We start from the raw sequence: 23,219 nt of genomic DNA, 5'->3' as shown, positions 1-23,219 counted from the left end.
TATCAAGTGAATCAATATAATACCCCATTTCACCACAAGTATTCATATGCAAGACATATATCAAGTGCTCTAAAATCCATAAAAATATTCAATCTGATAAAAGTGAAATCTTAAAAAGAAACTCAATTCATCAGAACAAGATAGAGAGGGGAAACCACCATATGATCCAACTATATTAACAAAGCCCGCGATACATCAAGATCGTGCCAAATCAAGAACACAAGAGAGAGAGATTAAACACATAGCTACTGGTACAAACCCTCAGGCCTGAGGGTGGACTACTCCCTCCTCATCATGGTGGCCATAGGGATGATGAAGATGGCCTCCGGTGATGATTTCCCCCTCCAGCAGGGGAATGGGCTCCCGATTGGTTTTTCGTGGCTACAGAGGCTTGCAGCGGCGGAACTTCCGATATATGGTTATTTCTGGGGGTTTCTGTATATATAGGATTTTTCAGTGTTGGAATCACACGAAGATGGGCCTAAGGGGTCCACCACCCACCAGGGCGCGCCAGGGGGGCTGGCGCTCCCTGGTGTCTTGTGGACAACAGGAGCCCCCTGTGGTGGGTCTTTGCTCCATTATTTCTCTTCCAAAAAAATCATCAAAAAGTTTCGTCTAATTTCGAGAACTTTTATTTCTGCACAAAGGACAACACCATGGTAGTTCTGCTGAAACAGCGTCAGTCCAGGTTAGTTCCATGCAAATCATACCAAAACCATATAGAATTGATGTAAACATGGCATGAATACTTCGTAAATTATAGATACGTTGGAGACGTATCAGCATCCCCAAGCTTAATTCTTGCTTGTCCTCGAGTAGGTAAATGATAAAATAAATCATTTATGAAGTGTGAATGCTAGCATAGTGCATATGTTTGACCAATGATAATTTCAATCACTTTTCCTAGCATCATAACAACAACTCTTTGTCATGAAACTCATCTTGATAAATTAGCAATCAATTCACATGTTGCGGTTCAAACAATGCCTTCTCTTGAAACTTAACAACCTTTGTTCTTAGTCACCAAACAATTGCAATTCAACTTATTCTCAACAAAGCCTAAGTAAGAGCTCCACATACTCAATCATCATATAGTCTTCTATGATTGCTAGTACTCAAAGCATATTTTTAGAACAAATGGCATCCATCGAACACAGAGAAAGATAGGGTCTTAATGCTTCGCCTCCCAACTCATTTATCATAGAGATAATTGTCAACAATAATAAATCATGATCAAATATATTTGACTGGCTATATGTGCCTAGATCTTTCCCCACCACATGATGCTTGCCAACTAGAGAATAATTGAAATTTAAATGAGAATGCGTACTATTGACTCTTGCATAAAAGTAAATACTGAAAATTAAAAGATAGGCCCTTCGCAGAGGGAGGCACAGGTTTTCATGCGCTTTTTATTTTTGGACGCACAATCTCTTAATGCAAAGGAACATGACATTATTGCCCCTTATGATAGCAACCTTTATTATGTAGTCCATCACTTTTATTACTTTGCCATCACAAGTTTGTACAACGCCTATTTTCCCTTACACTAAAAGATCAAACATATTTAGGAGCAATTTTTATTGCTTTATGCACTGATGACAACTTACTTGAAGGATCTTATTCAATCCATAGGTAGGTATGGTGGACACTCATGGAAGGAAACTGGGTTTAAGGGTTTTTGGATGCACAAGTAGTATCTCTACTTAGTACAATTTTTTGGCTAGCAAAAGATCCTAGGCAAATACCACATGTTGGAGGATCAATAACAATATAACTTCTATGCAAATATACACAACCATAACTCATTACGTTGTCTTCCTTGTCTAACTTCAACTAAGTTACTTAAGTTTGAAAATAATTAATGGGTATTCACAATCATAGAAGATGTCCAAGATAATATATTTGTATGTGAAAGTTCTCTTCCTTATACTAATCATTCATGAATTGCTTGTATGACCAATATTGTGATTGTCAAGCTTCAAAAGATTTCACTTTCTAAACCCGATGTGAAGCTACTACTAGGTATGATATGAACATATAATTTCAACTTCATGATATTCAATTCATTCAACAATTTACTCATAGGATATAAGTGAAGCACAAGAGTAAATACAAACTACCCCAAAAATATATAAGTGAAGATCAAGCGAGTAGTTAAGTAAATGGGTAGCCATTTGAGGACCCTCTCACATTTAAAAACTTCCAGATCTAAGTATTTTTATTAAAACAACAAGAAAAACAAAAGAAAATTACATTCCAAGAATAGCACACATCATGTGAAGAAGCAAAAACTTTGGATCAATCGATACTAACCGAGAATTGTTGATGAAGAAAGGTGGGATGCCTACCGGGGCATCCTCAAGCTTTGATGCTTAAGACTTCTTGAAATATTAATTTGGGATGCCCAAGGCATCCCTAAGCTTGAGCTCCTGTGTCTTCTTCATTCCTCTCATAGCATGGTTTCCCTAATTCTTCAAAACTTCATCCACGTAAAACTCAACAAGAACTCGTGAGATAAATTAGTATAAATCAATGCAAAACCTTATCATTATCTACTGTAGAAAATCACTAAAATTATAATTTATCATTGCACACTAAATGCCTCTGCATATTTAATACTCCTATCCTCAAATAGAATCATTAAACAAGCAAACATATGCAAACAATGCAAACATAACAGCTATCTGTCTAAACAGGATAGTCTGTAAAGGATGAAGCAAGATCCATACTTATTTAACTCAAAAAATTCTGAAAAAAATACCACACTGTAGATTTTTTTATATCCCAATGTGTAAAAATTTCAATATTTTATATCTCACAAATATTCAAAACATAAGAACAAACTTTCTGTTTTCAATCAACAACATATATACTTACAAAATAAGCATGGTAAAGGCTATCCTTGACACTTTTATTGAAATAAAAGATATAAAACATTATTCTAAATAAAATCAAGCAAATAAAACTAAAAGAAAATGATGCTCCAAGAAAAACACATATCATGTGACGAATAAAAATATAGCCCAACTGAGGTTACCGATAATATTGGAGACGAAAGAGGGAATGCCTTTCGGGGCATCCCAAGGTTACTTGCTTGGATCTTCCTTGAATATTACCTTGGGGTGCCTTGGGAATCCCCAATCTTAGGGTCTTTTCACTCCTTATTCTCCTAATGTCGATATCTCACCCAAAACTTGAAAACTTCAATCACACAAAACTTAACGGAACTTCGTGAGATTGGTTAGTATGATAGAACAAATCATTCACTTAGGTACTGTCAAGACAAGATTCATAATTGTTCTCACCCAATGCCTACTGTACTCTATCATTTCCACAATTTATATCACTTAACGTAAGCTATGGAACACTAAAACAAGCAAACTATGCAATGAAAACAGAATCTGTCTAAAACAAAATAGTCCGTAAAGATCTAAATAGAGACCATTCTTCTGCAACTCCAATTTTTTTGAAAAATTAGTACAACGTAGACAATTTGTATATCAATCATATGTAAAAAATTCAGATCAAAAGCACATTCCAGTAAATATACAATATTCTTGGACTGGGCGCAAAAGTTTCTGTTTTTGCATAGATTCAAGTCAACCATCATCCACACTATCCCAAAGGCTTTACTTGGCACTTCATTGAAATAAAAGCTATAAAACATTATTACTAAAATAGGTTAACAATGTGAACACACAAAAACAGTAACTATAAGTGTTGGGTCGTCTCCCAGCAAGAGCTTTTTTTAATGCCTTTTTAGCTAGGCATGATGATTTCAATGATGCTCACATAAAAGTAAAGAATTGGAACATAAAGAGAGCATCATGAATTACATGACAAGCAAATTTAAGACTAACCCAATTCCTATGCATAAGGATTTTGTAAGCAAATAAATTATGGGAGCAAGAATCAACTAGCATAGGAAGGTAAAACAAGCATGACATCAAAACTTTCAACATAAAGAGAGGAAACTTGATGTTGTTGAAATATGTAGAAGCATATATTCCTCTCTTATAATAATCTTCAGTAGCATCATGAATGAATTCAACAATATAACTGTAACATCCCAAATTTTTAGTTTGGAATGTTTACAATTATTAGCTAAGCATCTATGCCTTTTGTTTGAATTGTGTGGCATTTGGAAAATTTCAGAGGCATTTGAGTTTTGTTTGAATTTGGATTCAAATTGGCATTTGAAATTCATTTCAAAATACTTGACAAATACTGTGCAAAAGTATGAGAGGAGCTAACATGACACTCCAAAAATTCAAAAGAAAATAATGCCAAAAGAAATGAAATCCAAATTTGGTTTCATTTGAATTAAAAAAAATGTTTTTATAGAGTTTCTATTTTGCCTCTGAAAAATAGTTCATCTTGTAGGATCTATTTTTGTAGAGTTTTATATAAAAGTATTTTTATTTCTCTTTATCTTTTTTTCTTCTTTGTTTCAAAAAAATAACCCTGGCGCACCACGCGCCAGGCCAGCAGGCCCAGCCACCCGAGCCGCGGCCCACTAGCGAACCGAGCCAGCCAGCCCAGCGCTGCACCTGCACGCCGACCCCGTTCCCCTTGGTCGCCCGCTCTCTCTCCCTCCCCTTCCTCTCACTGACCCGCGGGAGCCACACCTACCCCTAATCCCTTGCCCACTGACGGTGTCCTGGACCTCATCACGTCGTCTCCCGACCTGTGGGTCGGGCCGATGACCCCCATGGCGGTTCGCTAATGGGCCACTTTAGGCAGTCCATACCGCATACAAGGAAGACTCCACAAGACTTGGCGCTCAAGCCAATGACTCTCCTAAAACCCTAGGCCTCCGGTGTGTTATATAAACCGAGGTCATGTTAGTCAATAGATGATCGAATATTCATTAGAACAATCTCGTGGTAGATACATGTACTCTGTACTACACCCATATCAATACAATCAAAAGCAGGATATAGGGTATTATCTCTTCGAGAGAGCCCGAACATGGGTAAAATCTTGTGTCCATGTTACCATCGCTCCAAAACGCCTAACTTAGGACCCCTACTACGAGATACACCGGATATAGAACCGACATTGATGCTTTCATTGAGAGTCTGTTGGGTGTTCGTTGCGGATCGATGGGATGATCAGGTGCTATTTTTTCAATCAGATCCATTCCGTATGAATTGATTTCTTTAAGAATTATGGCAGTCGGATTGCTGTTTTATTTCACGGGTTCATCCGTGATTAGTTCCAATCTAAGATCGGGCGAAGAGGGTTTGTCTGTCGGTACCCGACGAGCATCTACAAATCTGCACAATGGCGGACCGTGTTGCGGCGGCGGCCAATACCAGTACTCCCTCCGTGTAGGTGTGTAAGTCACCTTACGAAAACCAAATAATCCCAAAACACTTAGGCACGGTACATTAACTCCCTCCTCGTTTTTTGTTCTGTGACATATCAACCAATAAGAGATGTGGGTCGTGCATGCTTTTAATGACTTGAGACTACCAAATATGACATGCAGTGATTAGTTTATTATATGCAATGCTATTAATTAGCAAAAAAAACATTAAGTTTTCTCGTTTTCCTCTCCGTCTACAATGTAAACAAAATACCGTAGGTTAAAACAATGATTATTTTCATTAAAAATACATGTGACATTTAAAAAAAATTCATGTGTTTTCAAAAACAATGTCCATGAAAATTTTCAAATGTTTATACCATGTAAAAAATTTGTTCATGTAGTTAAAAAATGTTTATTGCATTGAAAATATTCAAAATGTATTTGGAAAATGTTAACATGTATTTCAAAAATAAATACACATCATGTATTTAAAAATATCCAACATGTATCAAAAAATTGTTTCACACGTGCGCTAAAAATATACATTGTTTAATGAGAAAAAGTAGATCTGTGCTAAAAAGGGAAATCCAATTAAAATTAACAAAAAGACAAAAGAAAATAAAAAGACCAAAGAAGCCAAGAAAGAGACAAAGGAGAGCAAAGTATAATGAAGAAAGAAGAACCGTAATAAAATCACTGGAAAAACAAAGAAAACAAAGTATCACAAAAAATACCATAAAAAAACCAGTGAAAAACCCAAGGAAAAACAAAAGAAATGAAAAAGAAAAAAATCCCAAAGAAAACCAGAGCAGAGAGAACCACATAGCGACACAAACGGCAGCTTGATTCGCTCGCCCGTAGGGATACGTTTTTTTTTAGTCTATAACAACTTCGGTGCGTGATTAAAGGGCAGTCCGAACGGGCCGTAGTCCGTAGAGGAGGCCCTCAGCTCGCGACGGGGATAGGGGCGTTTTCCCACTATATATTATCGCGAGGGATTGAACCAGGCAGTTTTTGCCCTAAATCGATCTCCACCGCCGCCGCCGCCGCCGCCAGCCACCTCTGCGTCATGCCTTTTCATTTTCATTGTCATCTGTCGTGGTCTGCGCCGCCACCGGTGGAGCAAGCAGCTCTCGCATGGATCTTCCAGGACATGTACATGGCTCTGGTCTCTGTTTCGATAACATATTGTTTAGTAAAAGTACGCTACGAGGAGTTAAAATCTTCATGCGCCTTCAGTTCCGACAACCCATGCGTCTTCAATTCCCTGGCAAGCCTCTTTGCCGTGGAATACATGGCGTTAATGGCTTTGCACATCCGCTGGCGTTGGGTGCGCAACTTGAGCGCCATGCCGATAGCCGTCGTCTGCATCCTCGTCAACAGCCCTGCGGCGGTCACGATCATAGTCGCCCCGACGTTCTTGTGGGGACATCTTTTCGGGGATCCCCAGTTCGCCACCTGCCTCTCGTGGCTATTGGCGGCGGCGCTCGTCGTCTTCCTCTGGCGGTGCATCTCCATCGACAGGGCTCTTTCAAAGAACTCATACCAGCCTCACCTCGAAGAAGATACGTGTAAAAATGACGGCGTGCTCCATATTTTGACATTTGATTATTAGAGAGGTACCATTACTAGTGCTTGCTTTGACTTATTATAAATTTTCGACATTCAGTTAAGGACTGTTTAATTTGGTTGTTAGATCACGCAATAATTCATTGTACTTTGACCTTATGTATTTATTACTTGACATTTATTCCGGGAATCACACCTACTGTAGTGAATTGTCGCTGCCTTCGTTGGGTAGAAAGCAAATCCTAAAAACTTGAAAATTTTCATGTTTTCAGAAATGTTTACTTTTATGAAAAATTGCCTGCGTTTTTATTGAGCTGTTTAGACTTGTGTGCTGCAACATCACAGTAACCTTGCACACTATTTGGGCTGCAAGAAAAGCCAGAGGCTTGTTAGCCACTTGAGTTTGACCATCTTTTGGCTCCCTCCGTTTCAAAATATAAGTCTTTATAGAGATTTCACTATAAATCACATATAGAGTTATACATACGTATTTTAGAATGCAATCATCTCATTTTGCTCCGTATTACAGTTCATAGTGGAATCTCTACAAAGACTTATAGTAATATTTAGGAACAGAGGGACAACATGACATTTATTCAGGGAATCATACTACTGTAGTCAATTGTCCCTGCGTTCATTGGGTAGAGCAAATCCAAAAAAAACTTGAAAATTTTCGTGTTTTCAGAAAATGTTTATTTTTTTGAAAAAATTGCGTGCATTTTTATTGAACCGTCTGATACAATAAACTTGTGTGATGCAGTATCACAATGCAGTAACCTCGCACACTATTAGGGCTGCAAGAAAAGCCGAAGTGTTATTAGCCACTCGAGAATGACTCATCTTTTGGCTCGTCTCAAGATCGTCATGAAAAGAAATGAGCTAAGTTGATCTTGAGCTGGCTTGGCTCCATTACTAAAATGGCACATAATAATTTATTATCATATATGTCGTGTATGAATTTTCTTCATTTTATCTACTAGCAAACATGGAATCTTAATTAAGCGCGAAGATAATTTAAGCCTCAATATAATGTGTGGTCAGTTATTATCCTGTTAATTTTTTTCTCTTGCTAGTTCATCCACGATCTCTTGCTATTAAGTACTTCCTTCGTTCCAGAATATATGGTGCATCGATTTTCTTGCAAGCCAAACTTGTGTATGTGTGAGCAAGATTACAAAATAAATAGGGAGGTCTGCAATACAAAAAAATAAATTTTGAAAATACTTTTCATGATGAATCTAATGATACAAATTTGACTGTACATATTAATATTTTTTCTAAAAACTTAATCAAAAATACAGTTTTTTTTATTTTTGAAAAAACTAATACACCTTATATTTTGAACGGAGGGAGTAGTAGCCTTTAATTGAGAAAGAATACGTCAAACTACCTTGAATTTTTATATTATCATTGTTTTGATAGTAACAATATTTTATTATGTTGTTTTTTAGCATGTCTTTTTGAATTTTTTTTCTTAAAATATTAAAACAAATCTTGTTATTTAGCTCGAAAATGGCTCGAGATAGACATGACATCGGTACAATACTACAAGATAAGCATGAGCCACTCTCTTATCGCTCAACCTTGAGATTCACTCAGTTACGCCCCAAACACAACGTGACATGAGAGCGGCCGGCCCCTGCCTCTCTCCACCCCCGCCCCTCTCCGCTGCCTCCACGGCGGCCGGAGCCCAAATCGCCCCGCCCAGCCCCAGCCCCTGCTCCCCTGCGGCCTCCCTGCCTCGCCGGCCTCTGCCTCCTCGCAGGCGGAGAGCGCGGCGCACAAGACGAGTGGGATTCGCATCGGTGTTGTGAATGCATCCCCTCCTCCTTTGGGGGGCATTCTGGATGCTATCCCGGCGGCAACAGGCGAATCCTGCCCCGCGCGGCACGAGCTCCTTCAAGTCCGCCCTGGCATGGCCACTGTTGATCTCCAGCCTCAGGCGGCTGACGCAATGCCTCTGCGCCCCCGGCTCCACTCCATTATTGTCGCCCCTGCCGCGCTGCATCTCGACGCGCCCGTGGACTGGCCTGTCGCTGCCGTGTCTGCTCCCTCTGCCCGGGACGTGCCTGCCGCCCCTGCTGCCTCCTCCCTACCCTGGCAAGAGGTGCGCCCGAAATACTGGTGGAGGAATCCCGGCTTGCCGCTTCGGGAGGATTCGCGCGGCCGCTCTGCGTCCCTGGCGCGCCGGCAATCTTTGGCATTCAAGGCCCGATTTGATGGTAAATGTTTCCGTTGCCTCTCGGAGCGCCACCTCCTTAAGGATTGCACTGAGCGTGTTCGTTGCATCCGCTGCAAGAAGTCCGGTCACATTGCGCGCTCTTGCCATTCCAAAGCTTAGCCCTTTTCCGCACCCCCACCGCCGCCGCCTCCGCCACCGCCACCGCCGCCGCCGCCGCTACTTTGGGGCGCCGGTCCCAGCTGGCCTCTGCTTTGCCCTGCTGCTGCTGCCGACGCGACGCCTCAGCTGCCCCCGCCCGCGGTTCCCCTTCGCAGCCTGCGTCGGGCCCCTATGGAGTACATCCCCGGTGCTGCTTTGCGTCGCCCAGAGCGCTCCTCCTGCGTCATCGTCAGCCCCCCGAAGATGGAATCTGATGCCTTCAACCTGCGGCGCACGGCCCTGTTGGCCATCGCGCGCGATAAGCGCGTCGACATCAACTCTGCGCTCGTCGCCAAGACGGTGGAACATGAGTGCGGCCTAGCCTTCGACGTGATCCAGGTCGCCCCCGCCTACCCGGAGGACTACCTCATCCGTTTCAACGAGCCCTGGCAGCGCGACATTTCTCTCAAGCGTGGTTCTCTGCCGATTCGCGGTGTCGTCCTCGACCTCCACCCCTGGGAGCCGGCCACGGAGGGCCGCATCCGCGACTGGTGGTTCTACTGCCGGCCGGCCATTGTGGGATTGGACTACCACGCCTGGCGGCTTGATGTGGTTCGGTAGCTGTTGCGCGAGACCTGCCACGTTGACCGCTTGGAGCGGCAAACTGAGCGCCTCCACAACGCTGCTGCCATGTACCCCTATGTTTGGACCTCGAACCCGGACGGAGTCCCCAAGTCGGTCGATCTTAGCGTCTTGGAGAGGTCCGGTGATGGCCTCATGCACCAACACCTGCCGGAGGGCACCCCGGCGGAGGAGGGGCGCCGCGGGCCGGAGGGACGAGCTCTGGTCCACCTTCTGCTGACCAAAGACTACACGCCGCCGTCGCCGGACTTGCCGCCGCCCGCTGAGTGGCCACAAACCTTTTGCTATGACGTCTCCATCGGAATCATGGACGGTCGCTCATTGGCCCCGACTCGCTCCTCCTGCAGCTCTGCTAGCCACGTCCGCCGCTGCGAAGACGATGCAGATGATGAGGGTCATGACAGGCAGCGCCGCCGTCGGCGGAGCGCCCGTCGTCGTTCGCTGTGGCAGAACATGCTCTCCTAGGCACAGTGCCGGGACACTGCTCGCCACGACCCGGCGCCTCGCCGCGATCATCGCCGCGCGGGTGGGCGTGAGTATGCGGTCACGGGAAGACGTCACCGAGCTTCGAGCTGTTCTTCCTCGGGCGAGCGCCGCTGGCGTGTTTCCCCTAGCCCGCCGCCTGCTCGCCGCGAAGCCGACTCCGAGAGTTCTTTCACGACGGTCCCTGCAGGCTCCCTTCTGTGACGAGGGGCGCGCTCCTTGATGTCCCCTCCGGCTCCTGATGGGCTCGGGGCGACGGTCGCCTCGGCCGCAGTTGTGGATGTGCTGCAGGCGTCTGAGCTCGTTGCTGCTGCTCTCGCAGCGTGTGGTGGGCGGCGTGGCCGCTGCTCCCGCTCGGTCAGCTCTCCGTCTGCGCTGCGGGGCCACGAGGGGAAGGCGATCTTGGCAGACGTCGCCGTGGTCGAGCTGTCCCCACTGGATGAGGTCATTGCCGCAGCCAGTGGCCGCAACCTGTGCCGGGGCAGCAGTTCGTCTGCTCGTGAGCTTGCTCAGCCCATGCCTGGCTCCGGGTCGGATGGGAATCTCCAACTGCAGTCTGTCCTCGCTGCTCCAGTGGGCGCGGTGCCTGTTGTGTTTGGGGGCTCGCGAGATGTCTGCCAGTACTGGAACTCTGAGTTGACTAGCTTCCGTGGTTCGATGGCGCAAGATACCTGGTTTGCTCAGGTCGCTCTGCCGGCGTCTTGGGACCAGGGGCCACCGCTGCATCAGATGCGGCAGGAGGGGGTTAGCCAGAGTGGATGGGGCCACCAATTGCTTCATGAGATGCTGTCCGCCCCAGTTGCGCACTCCATTTGGATACCTCATCAACCAACGATGTTGCAAGACCCATGCTCCGGCCTAGGCATTGGGACGTGCTCGCAGCCCGCCCCTCAGCAGCCACCAGAGGAAGTTCTCTTTGGGCCTGGCCACCAGCTTCCGTTGCATTCTGTGGGTCAAGAATCTCAAGAAACCCGGTCCCGCAAAGCCCTGGCGGAAGGAAACCTCTCAGGCAGGGGGTTGCTGTCTGCTCTAACGACTTGTGTCTCTGATCTGCACATTGACGAGCAGCGTCAATTCATTGCTCAGCTGATCTCTTCCATGCCTCCCTCCCTGCTGGGCGCGCCGCCAACCATGCCGCAGCGAGGATCCCCCTCGGTGTCCATCAAGAAGAAGCTTCTCGCGTCTTTCTCCCGCAAGAACCAGCAGCCCTCTGCACTCCATCCTTCGATGGCGTCTTCGCACCGCACCTAGGCGCGCATTTGCAAGGCCCTGGGCCTGATTTCTAGTGAGGATCAGTTCACCGACGCAACTATGCAGGAATACCTTGCTTTCTTCAAGGACCCGATGCCTTCTGATCGCTTGGAGAGGCTGGGGGAGCTTGCAGGTCTGGCATCTCCCGTGGCCATCCAGTTGTCTGATTCAGACCTGCAGGCAATTCTTGATGAGCTGACAGCCAAGGCCGCCTAGGCGTCCCCTGGATCCGCAGTTGCTTCGCGAAGTTTACCAATGTGTACACCCACTCTGAATGGTCTGTTCATCTGGTCTGCCGCCGGACTGCTGGTTGCTGCCTTAGACCTTGTGCCGTGGCTAGTTTCGCTGGAGAGCAGTGTCTGGACACGCGCTGGTTGCGCTTGTCTGTGTCTGTTTGTGTGCACCGATGGCGTCTTTCCTTTTCGTCTGGTACGCGCTAGTTGCGCCTGCCCTGTATGCGCCGTTGGCGCCTTCTTCTTTTCGTTGGCACGCTCTAGTGGCGTCTGCCCTGTTCTAGTTAGTTTCCCTATCTCTGAATGCTTCTTGCGCACTAGGTGCCGGGAGCTGGGTCTGTACCTTGCACGCGCCGGTGGCGCCTGTTCTAATGCTTGCTGCTGCCCTTTGGGCGTTGTATCACTATTTTTTAATGATTGAAAATCCCTTGATCTTGAACTGGAATGTGCGCGGTCTGAACGACCCCGCTAGGCGGCTGGTGGTCAGAGACATGGTGACTCGTTCTAGATGTTCTATCCTATGCTTGCAGGAGTTGAAGCTGGAGAGGTTCTCGGAGACGATTCGCGCTGAACTGGCTGGCTCTAGGCTGCAGGGCTTTGCTGACTTGCCGGCCATTGGCACTCGTGGGGGTGTCTTGCTCCTCTGGGATGACTCCAAGTTTTCGGTCAGCGCAATCAATCGCGGGATTTTCTCGATCACGGCCCTTATGTCGCCTTGTCAAGGACAAGGGCAACCTTGGCATCTGACCACAGGTTTATGGGCCGGCTGATGACGAGCGAAAAGAGGACTTTCTGTGGGAGATCGCGGGCATTCATGCAAATATGGCTGGTGCTTGGGTTATAGTTGGTGACTTCAACCTCATTAAGGATCCTGCTGACAAAAACAATGACCGTATCAATAGGCGTTGGATGGCTAGGTTCAGGGCAGCGCTCAACTCCTCCAATTTGCGTGAGGTCCCGCTAATTGGACGCAAATACACCTGGTCTAACGAGCAGTCGCCGCCAACGCTGGTTCACTTGGACCGGGCTTTCTGTAACGCGGACTGGGAGCTTCGCTTCCCATCCGCTAAGCTGCTTCCACAGTCCACCGCGATGTCGGACCATTGCCCACTCCTCCTTATCAACGAGGGTTTGCTTAGAAAACCGAGAAGGTTCCATTTTGAGGAGAACTGGAGATTCTTGTCTGGGTTTAAGGAAGTGGTGACGGCTGCATGGAATTTGTCGGTTGGCAATGCCGATCCTATAAATGCAATTAACATCAAACTTCGAAGGGTAGGGAAATCCCTATCCACTTGGAGCAAATGTACCGTGGGAAGCCTGACCAGGAAATTTGACCTGGTGCATGAGCTCACGCTGCGGCTGGACATGGCTCTGGATAGTCGACAACTATCCGAGGCGGAGGTCGCCCTTCGCGCGGCTCTGAAGTCGCGACACCTGGGACTGGTTGTGCTCATCCGCATCAAGCAAAAGCAGCGGTCCCGTGTGCGTTGGCTGCGCGCCACGGACGCCAACACGAAGTTCTTTAACATCAAAGCCAACTCTAGAGCCAAAAAGAATGAGATACATTCGTTGGTTGATGTGGATGGTTCCATGGTGGTTGAGCAAGACAAGATCTTGGAACTGGTGGCAAGCCACTTTGAGGGCATCCTGGGCTCTCCGGCTGATTCCTCGGCTAAGATCAATTGGGGGATTCTGAATTTGGAACGCCATAACCTTCAGGAGTTGGAAGTGCCTTTCACTCTTGCTGAAATCAAAGAGGCTGTCTCGGACATGCCGACGGACAAGGCCCCGGGGCCAGACGGGTTCTCTGGCTCCTTTTTCCGCTGTTGTTGGGAGATCATTAATTTTGACCTGTTGCTCGCTTTCCAAAGGCTGTTTGACCTGAACGCTCGATCCCTTCACCGTTGCAATGACTCTCTGGTGGTGCTGATCCCTAAAAAGAAGGATCCAGCGGGCATTGGTGACTTTAGGCCCACCAGTTTGCTTCACAGCCTCATCAAAATCTTCATGAAGCTGCTCGCGCACCGGCTCGCGCCACAGCTCGACCGCCTAGTCAGCCTGTGTCAGAGTGCTTTTGTCCGAGGAAGATGTATCCAAGATAACTACCTATACGTGCAGGGCCTGGCACGCCACTTTCATCGTTCATGTACGCCGGCCATCCTTCTCAAGTTGGACATTGCCAAAGCTTTTGACTCAGTATCCTGGACATATCTTCTTGAGATGATGGAAGCTCGTTGGTTCGGAGCTCGTTGGCGGGATTGGATGTCCATGATATGGGCTTCCTCTTCCTCCCTGGTGATGGTCAATGGGGTGCCAACAAGGCGCATCTGGCATAGGTGTGGGCTTCGTCAAGGCGACCCCATGTCTCCTTATATGTTTATCCTTGCCATGGAACCCCTCCACAGATTGCTCGATCTTGCCACAGACAACGGCTTCCTCTCCAAGCTTCATGGTCGGAAGGCCAGTTTTCATGCGTCTTTATACGCGGATGACGTTGCTCTCTTTGTGAACCCTTGCAAAGATGACGTACAGATGGTTGGACACATTCTCAGTTCCTTCGGGGCAGCGACGGGTTTGAAGACTAATTTTGCCAAGAGCGCGGACATGCCAATTCGATGCTCTCAGATTGATCTCCATGAGGTGCTGCAGCCGGTTAACATCCCCATGACCCAGTTCCCATCTTGCTATCTTGGGATGCCGCTCTCTCTCCACTCTCTGCGCCGATTGGACTTCCAGAAGTTCATTGCCTCGTACGATGGAAAACTGGCCGGATGGATCGGCAATCTTTTGACCAAGGATGGGAGGCTTGCTCTGGCTCGTTCGGTCCTTTGTGCGCTACCAGTCTACATGATCTTGATCCATCCATTTCCTAAATGGCTGTTGCAATGGATAGAAAAGCGCACGAGGGCCTGGGTATGGAGGGGTGCTGAATCTTGCAATGGTGGGCACTGTCGGGTCAGCTGGCTTAATGTTTGCAAGCCTCTGCTTCTGGGAGGCTTGGGTCTGAAAAACCTGCAGAAGTTTGGGTCGGCGTTGCGCCTTCCGTGGCTGTGGTACCGATGGGATGATCACTCCAGGACTTGGTCTGGATTGCCGGTGCCATGCTCGAATGAAGAGTTTGCCATGTTCGCCTCCGCAACTTCGGTCACTTTGGGGGATGGTTGCACTGCCCTGTTCTGGTTTGACTCTTGATTGGATGGTATGGCGCCGCGTGATCTAGCCCCGGCCCTGTTTCAAGCCTCGGCAAGGAAGAAGAGGACTGTTGCAGGGGCCATGGCGGGCTCGGCATGGCTGAAGGATCTATCCGCCAGCTTCAAAGATGAGATGCTCGACGAGCTGATTTACTTGTCCTCGAGTGTCAGCAGCCCTGACAGTTCGGCCCCCGCGTCCAGCGACTCGCCACCAGCTGCAACAGAACCACGCCCGCAGCGCACCCGGAGGCCCAGCACGCGAGTCACTAGGCCGGCCTGGGTCCAGTGAAGCCCAGCAACTCCAGTACTTATGCTCCAGTTCGCAACCCTCAACTCATCCAGTGGATCAACGGCGGCGGCATCGGCTTTCCTTATTCCCCTTCTCTCTGTATGAACCCTAGCTCGATCGAATCCTTGTAATCGCCACTGCTTGTACTCTGAGAGCTTGTACCAGTTAAATATATAAGATCCCAATCCATGCTCATAACATCGAGGCTGCAGCATGTTGTGTTGCAGCAAGGCGTCAGGGACTCCATCGTTTGGAAGCTGACGACTGATGGAAGTTACTCCGCTCGGTCGGCTTACCGGCCGCTGTTCTCTGGGCATGTTGGGACGCCGTTCTTACGCCTAATCTGGAAAGTCCGTGCGCCGCTAAAGTGCAAATTCTTCATGTGGACAGCGGTTCAGAAGCGGATTCTGACGGCGGATATACTAATGCTGCGAAGCTGGGAAAATGACTACTTCTGCCCTCTTTGTCGGCGGAACTCGGAAACGGTGAATCATTTATTCAGAGAATGCCCCTGGTCACAACGCCTTTGGCAAGCGGTGGCTTGTTCGACGCGCTTGCAGACAATCCAACCGGTGTCTTGGGGTGCGCACGGTGATATGCTGGAGTGGTTGGACGGGCTCTCAAGCGTCGTTCCCAATAAGGAGAAGGCCACGGCGAAGTCCTTGGCAATGTTGGTCTGCTGGGAGGTTTGGCGCGAGCGCAACCGGCGGATTTTTGACAAGCAAGAGATGCCTGTCCATGTTGTTCTGGCACTAATCAGAGACGAGGCCTCCATATGGCAACAAATATTTTCTTTACTCTCCTTTTTCTCCCCATCCTTCTTCCCCGCCCGATCCCGTGCAAACCCGGGCCGGTGAGGTGCCACCGCTTGCGTCCCCGGCGGCCGCCCATGCTACGCACCCCTCTACGCTTGACCGTTGCGAACCCCGTGCTAGGCCGCTGCCAGTCCGCTTGCTCCGGCGCCGCTACAGCCGGCCACTTGCTCCGGCAATGCTACAGCCGGCCGCTGCCGAGCTCCTCCGGGTGCTCCTTGCTTGACACCTTTTCGGTTCAACTCAAAAGTCGACTCCCAAGACCGCAAGTATGGGGTATGAATGTGATAATATGCGGATATCTGGAAAATATTTTTCAGGATATGCCGTTTTATGGGATCTATTCGGTGCGCCCTTTTCAACCAAAACTGCAAATTTAAGGGTTTAACTTTTGTAGAATCATTTAAGGGTTCCATTATTTTTATCGGGAGATGCTCTCGCATGCTACAATACTGCCAATGGGCTGTCCCCGACGGACGGACCCCTCCTGTCCGTCGCACTCTTATCGGAGGGACCTCCTAATCGGCGCCTACTGCGCTGGTTAGAGGTTCCGGTGCCCACGCGCGTGGACATATGGGCCGGCCCATCGCGCGCGACACCATTTATCGTCTCGCGAAAAGCACACACAAAAATGTGTTCCTACGAGGAGTCGAACTCGCGCCGCGCAACTAGAACTGACGGAGTGTTTGGCTAACCACCACAGCTGCTGAGCAGTTGTGATCCATAACAACGCGAAAACTTTAAGAACCATTTTATACGCGCTAAGATTTTTGAGTTATTTGATTATTTTTTAAAAAGTTACATTTTTTAATGAAAAAGGGTTCATCAAGTTTCAAAAAAGTTCATGATTTTTTAATGAATTTAAAAAACAGTTCATCGATTTAAAAAAAAGTTCATCAAGTTTGAAAAGAGTTCATCAATTTTAGAAAAAGTTCATCGATTTAAAAAAAAGTTCATAAATTTTTTTAAAAAAGTTCATCGGTTTTGAAAAAAGAGTTCGTCGATTTTGAAAAAAGTTGATCGATTTGGGAAAAAGGTTCATCGATTTTGAAAAAGAGTTCATCGATTTTGAAAATGTTCATCGATTTTGAAAAGAGTTCATCAGCTTTAAAAACTTTCATCAATTTTGAAAAAAAGTTCATCGGTTTTGAAAAAGAGTTCGTCGATTTTGAAAAAGTTCATCGATTTGGGAAAAAGGTTCATCGATTTTGAAAAAGAGTTCATCGATTTTGAAAAGAGTTCATTGTCTTTAAAAAAAGTTCATGAATTTTGAAAAAAAAAGTTCATCGGTTTTGAAATAGAGTTCATCGATTTTGAAAAAAGTTCATCGATTTGGGAAAAAGGTTCATCAATTTTGAAAATGTTCATCGATTTTGAAAAGAGTTCATCGGCTTTAAAAAAAGTTCATAGAATTTGAAAAAACGTTCATAAAATCCGCTTAACTTTTTGTATTGAATTAGAAAAGGAAAAAGAAGAAAGAAAACAAAAAAGAATAAAGAATAAATAAAAAGAAGAAACAAGAAACAAAAAGAAAAGAAAGAAAAGGAAATACAAAAAGATTAAAAGATGGAAGAAGTTGTTCGTGGTCAGATAAGTCGACTCTCTGTGGTGGTTATCGCGTGTTGCGTCAAAACCCTGCTGCGCGTGTTCGAGTCCTGCTTAGCACCAATTTTTGCTGTTTTTTACGGAAGAAAAAAAATGAGACATGGGCTGGCCCATCGCGGAGGAGGGGTGTGCGCCGTGTACCGTTAACCCAGTTACGGGCGCTACGGGCGCCGTTTAGGATTCGCCCTTATCGGACGCAGCGAGCGTCCAATAGGAGCTCTCCAACTGCCTCTCGTATGTCTGTCCGGGACAGCTCATTGGCGGTACTGTAGCAGCCCATGGGCTACAGATATGCTCTTTTGTTTTAGCAACGATGGCTACCACAGATTTTAACCCCCTTCTATATATTATCTTGAGGGGATCATGCAGGTTGTTTTTGCCCTAAGTCGATCTGCCCCGCCGCCACTTTTCGTCCTCTGCGGCTGCGCCATGCCTTTTCACTTTCATCTGTCGTGGTCTGCGCCGCCACCGGTCAAGCAAGAAGCTCACGCATGGATCAAATGGGACATGTACATGGCGCTGTTCTCTGTTTCCTTCATATATTATGTAGCAAAATTCCGTCTCCATCGACAGGTCTCTTTCAAAAAACTCATCACTGCCTCACGTCCAAGAGAAATCCTGCAAAACTGACGGCGTGTTTGAGATATGGACATGTGGTTGTTAGCTAGGTATTGCGGTATTGATAGTGCTTGCTTTGATTTCTTTATATACAGATGTTACGTAGTACTATAGTTTGTCCGAGGTTCAGTTAAGTACCAATTTATCTACTTATTAGATTATGCAATCAATCATTGTACTTTGACATAATGTGTTTATTGCATGGCATTAATTCCGTGAAATGTACCTTAGTCAATTGTCGCTGCCTTCACTTGATAGAAAGCAAACCCTACAGGCGTGTACATCTATGTGTTGTTTTCCGAGATGGTTTTGGATTTGCTAGCCACATACAAATCGTAAGATACTCCTTATACATAAACATTTGGTCCTTCACTGAATATTCTAACTAGTTAATTAAGGTAAGAGTTTCAAAAAAAAGATACAGTAAGTAGGTTTACGTTGTTGTGCATTAGTTTTTGGCATATATAACGTGGGAGAATTACTCCCTTCGTTCTTAAATATAAATCTTTTTAGAGATTTTAATATGAACTATATACAGATGTATGTAGACATATTTTAGAGCGTAGATTTACGTATTTTGCTCTGTATATAGTCTATATTGTGGAATCTCTAAAAAGACTTATATTTAGGAACGAAGGGAGTATAAAGTAATCTAAGGGCATCTCCAACCCTGACCAATAAATTTGCTCCGACATTTGTCCGCAGACAGGAGGAGGGGGCAGTTCGCGGAGACTGATGTCGGAGGCCGCCATCCAACACTGCCCATATACATTCATCAACTATTTGAAGTAACCGGACGAGATTCATGCAAACCGCCAATATTGATCAAAGTTCGGATAAAAATTAGCACAAATAATCCATACATAGCATGCAAATAAGTCTATTATAACAATGTCTCTAATTCGACGAGATTAACCAGATGTCTAACAAGTTTTTCATCAACAGATCATGTTGTCCCGCACATACTGCCCCTTCAGCTTCATCCAACAGTGTGTGTATGTAAATGGTCGCTCCTCTGTTCTGTGGTACATCACGACAGCGCATGCGATCTATATAATGTGTACACCAACATTGGGTGAATGAATGATTTAAACAACTTGACGAAGAAGAAGCAAAACTCACGATCTCCTCCTCTGTCGCGTGCAATGACCACCTTGCCTCCTGCTGACCAACCATGTGACAAAACTTGGTGTCGCTGGTTTGGATAGCGTATCAACGATATGATAACGACCTCACATTGCGTTGTTGGATGATATGCATGTCATAGGACGTAATGTGCTTTTATTCGTGAAACGGTTCATGCACTTGCTGCTAGAAGATCTCCCCTCTGCTCCTGCTTACGGAATCCGCGGATGCGGCTAACCACGCATCGCAAACAACCCATCCTCCATGGTCGAGTACCCCCGCCATCCTTCGTACTCTGAAGGAACGACATGGCATCCAAGATTTAGCTAAATGACATTTCATGAACACCTACTGGTCGTGGTATCTGTCATGGAGGTCGTCGACAAGGGGGCGTAGTGTACCTGGGTACAAAAGGCTCCAGGATGGACAACGCCATCGTAAAGGCGGGCCGGCGCGTCGGTGCTGGTTGCGGATGTTCGTCAATGCCTATGTGGCGGCCGGAGAGGTACAACGGCGACGGCGGAGGTGAAAGGTGCGAATGCAAACTAAGGAGGAGAAGGGGCAAAGTGGGAGCAAATGCGACCGAGAGGGGGATTAGGTGTGCCGGTGGTGTTGGAGTCTTACGTGTCTGCTATTCGGACTCCCACAGCCCCCTACTTTGTCTCCGGTTTGCGGGAGAAAGCACGTCCGGACCGTCGAGTGGACCGATACATGACCGTGTTGGATGCCACAACACGTCTAGACCGCACGGTCGAATGGTTGTGGGCGGTTTGAGGGTCGGCATTGAAGATGCCCTAAACCTTAAGTTATACAACTGATGCCAGTTTTTCTATGATCTCGCGCTAACGCGCTATGCATTGTTGGATGGATTGCATGGATCTTAACGCGGGGAGGCTTACCACGTCACGCGCGGCGCGAACGAATGATCCCACTAACACCCCCTACCTCGCCCCACTCACCGCATTAGCCATGTTCGTTCTCTTCCCCTCTCGCTCTCCGCCAGTAATTCGTGGTGGTTTCTTCTTCTTCGCTGGCAATTTGAGCGTTTTATGGTATTGTCTTAACCGCCTCGTTCGATTCTTTTCTTTGCCATGTCATCACCTCTTTGCGCACCAAGTTTTGCATGACTGGCCTTGGTCAGCTCCATCACTTTCTTGGTATTGAGGTGTCTCACTCCTCCTCGGGTCTCTTTTTGTCCCAACGTCAGCACACCATTGACATTTTCTCCAAAGCCGGCATGCTTGATTGCCATCCTGCTCGTGCACCTGCTGAAATTGAGTCCAGGCTATCCTCCGACGACGCGCCTATTCCGGATGCTACCCTTTATTGCAATCTCACCGGAGCTTTGCAATACATGACCCTCGCTCAACCTGAGCTAGCCTGCTCTGTCCAAAAACTTATCTCTACATGCATGATCCTCGCCTTCCTCGTCTTAACCATGTCAAACGCATTCTCCGCTACATCAAAGGCACCCTAGACTATGGTCTCTCCATTTACACTTCCACTCCACATTCTCTCATAGGGTACTCCGATGTAGACTAGGCTGGTTGCCCGGATACTCATCGATCCACTTCCGCTTACTGTGTATACTTGGGTGATAATTTGATTTATTGGTCGTCAAAACGACAACTAGCTAACAGTTTCCATGTCCTCTGCGGAAGCCGACTATCGCTCTGTTCTCATGTAGTGGCTGAAACAGTCTGGCTTCATCAGCTTCTTGGAGAACTTCATCACCCCATTTAGCAAGCTACCGTAGTGCACTGTGATAACATTTCTGCTATGTACATGTCATGTAATCCTGTCCAACGTCGTAGGACTAAATACATAAAAATTGACATACACTTTATAAGAGAGAAAGTAGCTCTAGGGGAGGTCAGAGTCCTTCATGTTCCTACCAGCGCACAGTTTACAGACATATTCACCAAGGGCCTTCCGACAGCATCCTTCATCGACATACAGTCCAGTCTCAATGTCGTTGAGCCCAACATTAACACTGCGGCGGGGGCGTTAGGCGACTTACTCGTTCAGCGCAGGAGTTGCGCCATGTTCCCTCCCACGATCTCCATGATGCCCACGCATCAGTATGGCTGCAGCTGATATATGTACTCTGTAGTCTGTACTCCTTTCGTGATCAATCAAGACAGTTGTTCTATTGTTTATCACATAAGAATGGTGCTTCCTGCACAACAACCAAGTTATGCAAGCATCACAAAACCAAAATGATTCATAAACAACTGGAAAAAGTTTCTGCTATATGTGATAATCATGCTTCCATTAACGGAAATTATTAGTACCGTATGCTTCGTAACAGCAAAGTAAAGCTTGACGGGCCTGTAGCCAATTGGTTGCAGCGACCTTAGTAGCACCCTAGGTCCTGGGTTCGACTCACGGTGGGAGCGGATTTAAACAGGCCTGGGCAAAAAAATTTTGGAATAAAAGGACTGTGGGGCTGTTGCTCTATAGTAAATAGTCAAAAAAAAAACAGCAAAGTAAAGCTTCTGTCACAATCTGTGCTTCATAACCCTCACCATTCAAGTGCTTTGTTGGTCCCTAATTCTGTATAAATTTTTCTGGGGATACGTTGAATTAGATGACAGAAAAATGACGGCGTGCTCCATATTTTGACATGTGATTATTAGAGAGGTACCATTGCTAGTGCTTGCTTTGATTTCTCGAAATTACTGTGCACACCGACAATTTAATCTGCTTTTTAGATGATGCAATAATTCAGTTAAGGACTGTTTAATCTGCTTTTTATATGATGCAATAATTCATTGTACTTTGACCTAATGTGTTTATTACAAGGCATTAATTCCATGAAATATACCCACTGTAGTCAATTATCGCTCCCTTCATTGGATAGAAAGCAAATCCTAAAAACTTGAAAGTTTTCATGTTTTCAAAAAATGTTAACTTTTTTGAGAAAGATGCGAGTAATTTTTTGAACTGCACGCTACAATAAATCAACCAAGTCGCAGTAACTTTGCATGCTACTATGGCTGCAAGAAAAGCCGAATGCATGTGAGCTGCTCGAGATCAACTTGAAAAGAAGCGAGCTGAGTTGATCTTGAGCCAGCACCGGCTATTTTAGTGCAATAGTTTAATTATATAAAATCACCCTAATATATATTAAATTGACTTAGGATAATTTATTACAACGTATCATGTATATACGGTTTCTCCATTTTATCTATACTAGCAAACATGGAAGTTTAGTTAACTACGGAGAAAATTTAGACCTCAATATGATACATAGTTAGTTGTGTGTTAAGGCCAACTCTAACAGATCCCCTATAACTGAGAGGAGTAAAAATTCGGTTTTACTCCTCTAACTGGGACCTAGGAGAACCTCTAAAACCGTTAGAGGAGTAATTTTTTTTCCTCCACCGCTTACCGCGCGCCTATATTTAGCGGTGGAGTAAAAAAAATATTCACCCTCCTCTGCCTCTCCTCCGTTCGCTGCCGCCCCCACCGCCCCAATGGTCGGATCTCGTGGCCGCCGGTCCCTGCCACCCATCCGCAGCGCGGATCCGCCGCCACGAGCGCAGCGCGGGCGCGTCCTCCTTGCGCCGCCACCGCGAAGCTGCGACCCCCTCTAGTGGGCTAGCCAGCTTCCCCGACCTCCCCACGCGGCCACCGCCGTAGAGGAAGTACCTCAACGTCCAACAATGCTCGTGGGGGACGTGGGTGGCCGAAATTACGGACCGGAAGACCCATAAGAAGCATTGGTTGGGTTGTTTTCACACCATTGAGCTCACCGCAAA

General features: G+C 46.4%; 1 protein-coding gene across 1 annotated transcript; it reads left to right on the top strand.

Moving 5' to 3' along the window:
• Positions 1-6,386: 6,386 nt before the first annotated feature.
• LOC147980839 (uncharacterized) lies at positions 6,387-7,035 on the top strand. Its single transcript, XM_087516974.1, has 2 exons — positions 6,387-6,472; positions 6,557-7,035. Exons 1-2 carry the CDS (start codon positions 6,387-6,389, stop codon positions 6,930-6,932), a joined length of 462 nt encoding a protein of 153 aa, XP_087373100.1. The 3' UTR covers positions 6,933-7,035.
• The last annotated feature ends 16,184 nt before the right edge of the window (positions 7,036-23,219 follow it).

This window comes from Triticum urartu, chromosome 3A, assembly GCF_056163025.1.
Source record: "Triticum urartu cultivar PI428250 chromosome 3A, HENAU_Tu73, whole genome shotgun sequence".
Lineage (NCBI taxonomy): Eukaryota > Viridiplantae > Streptophyta > Magnoliopsida > Poales > Poaceae > Triticum > Triticum urartu.
This window is presented reverse-complemented; position numbering and strand designations above follow the sequence as displayed.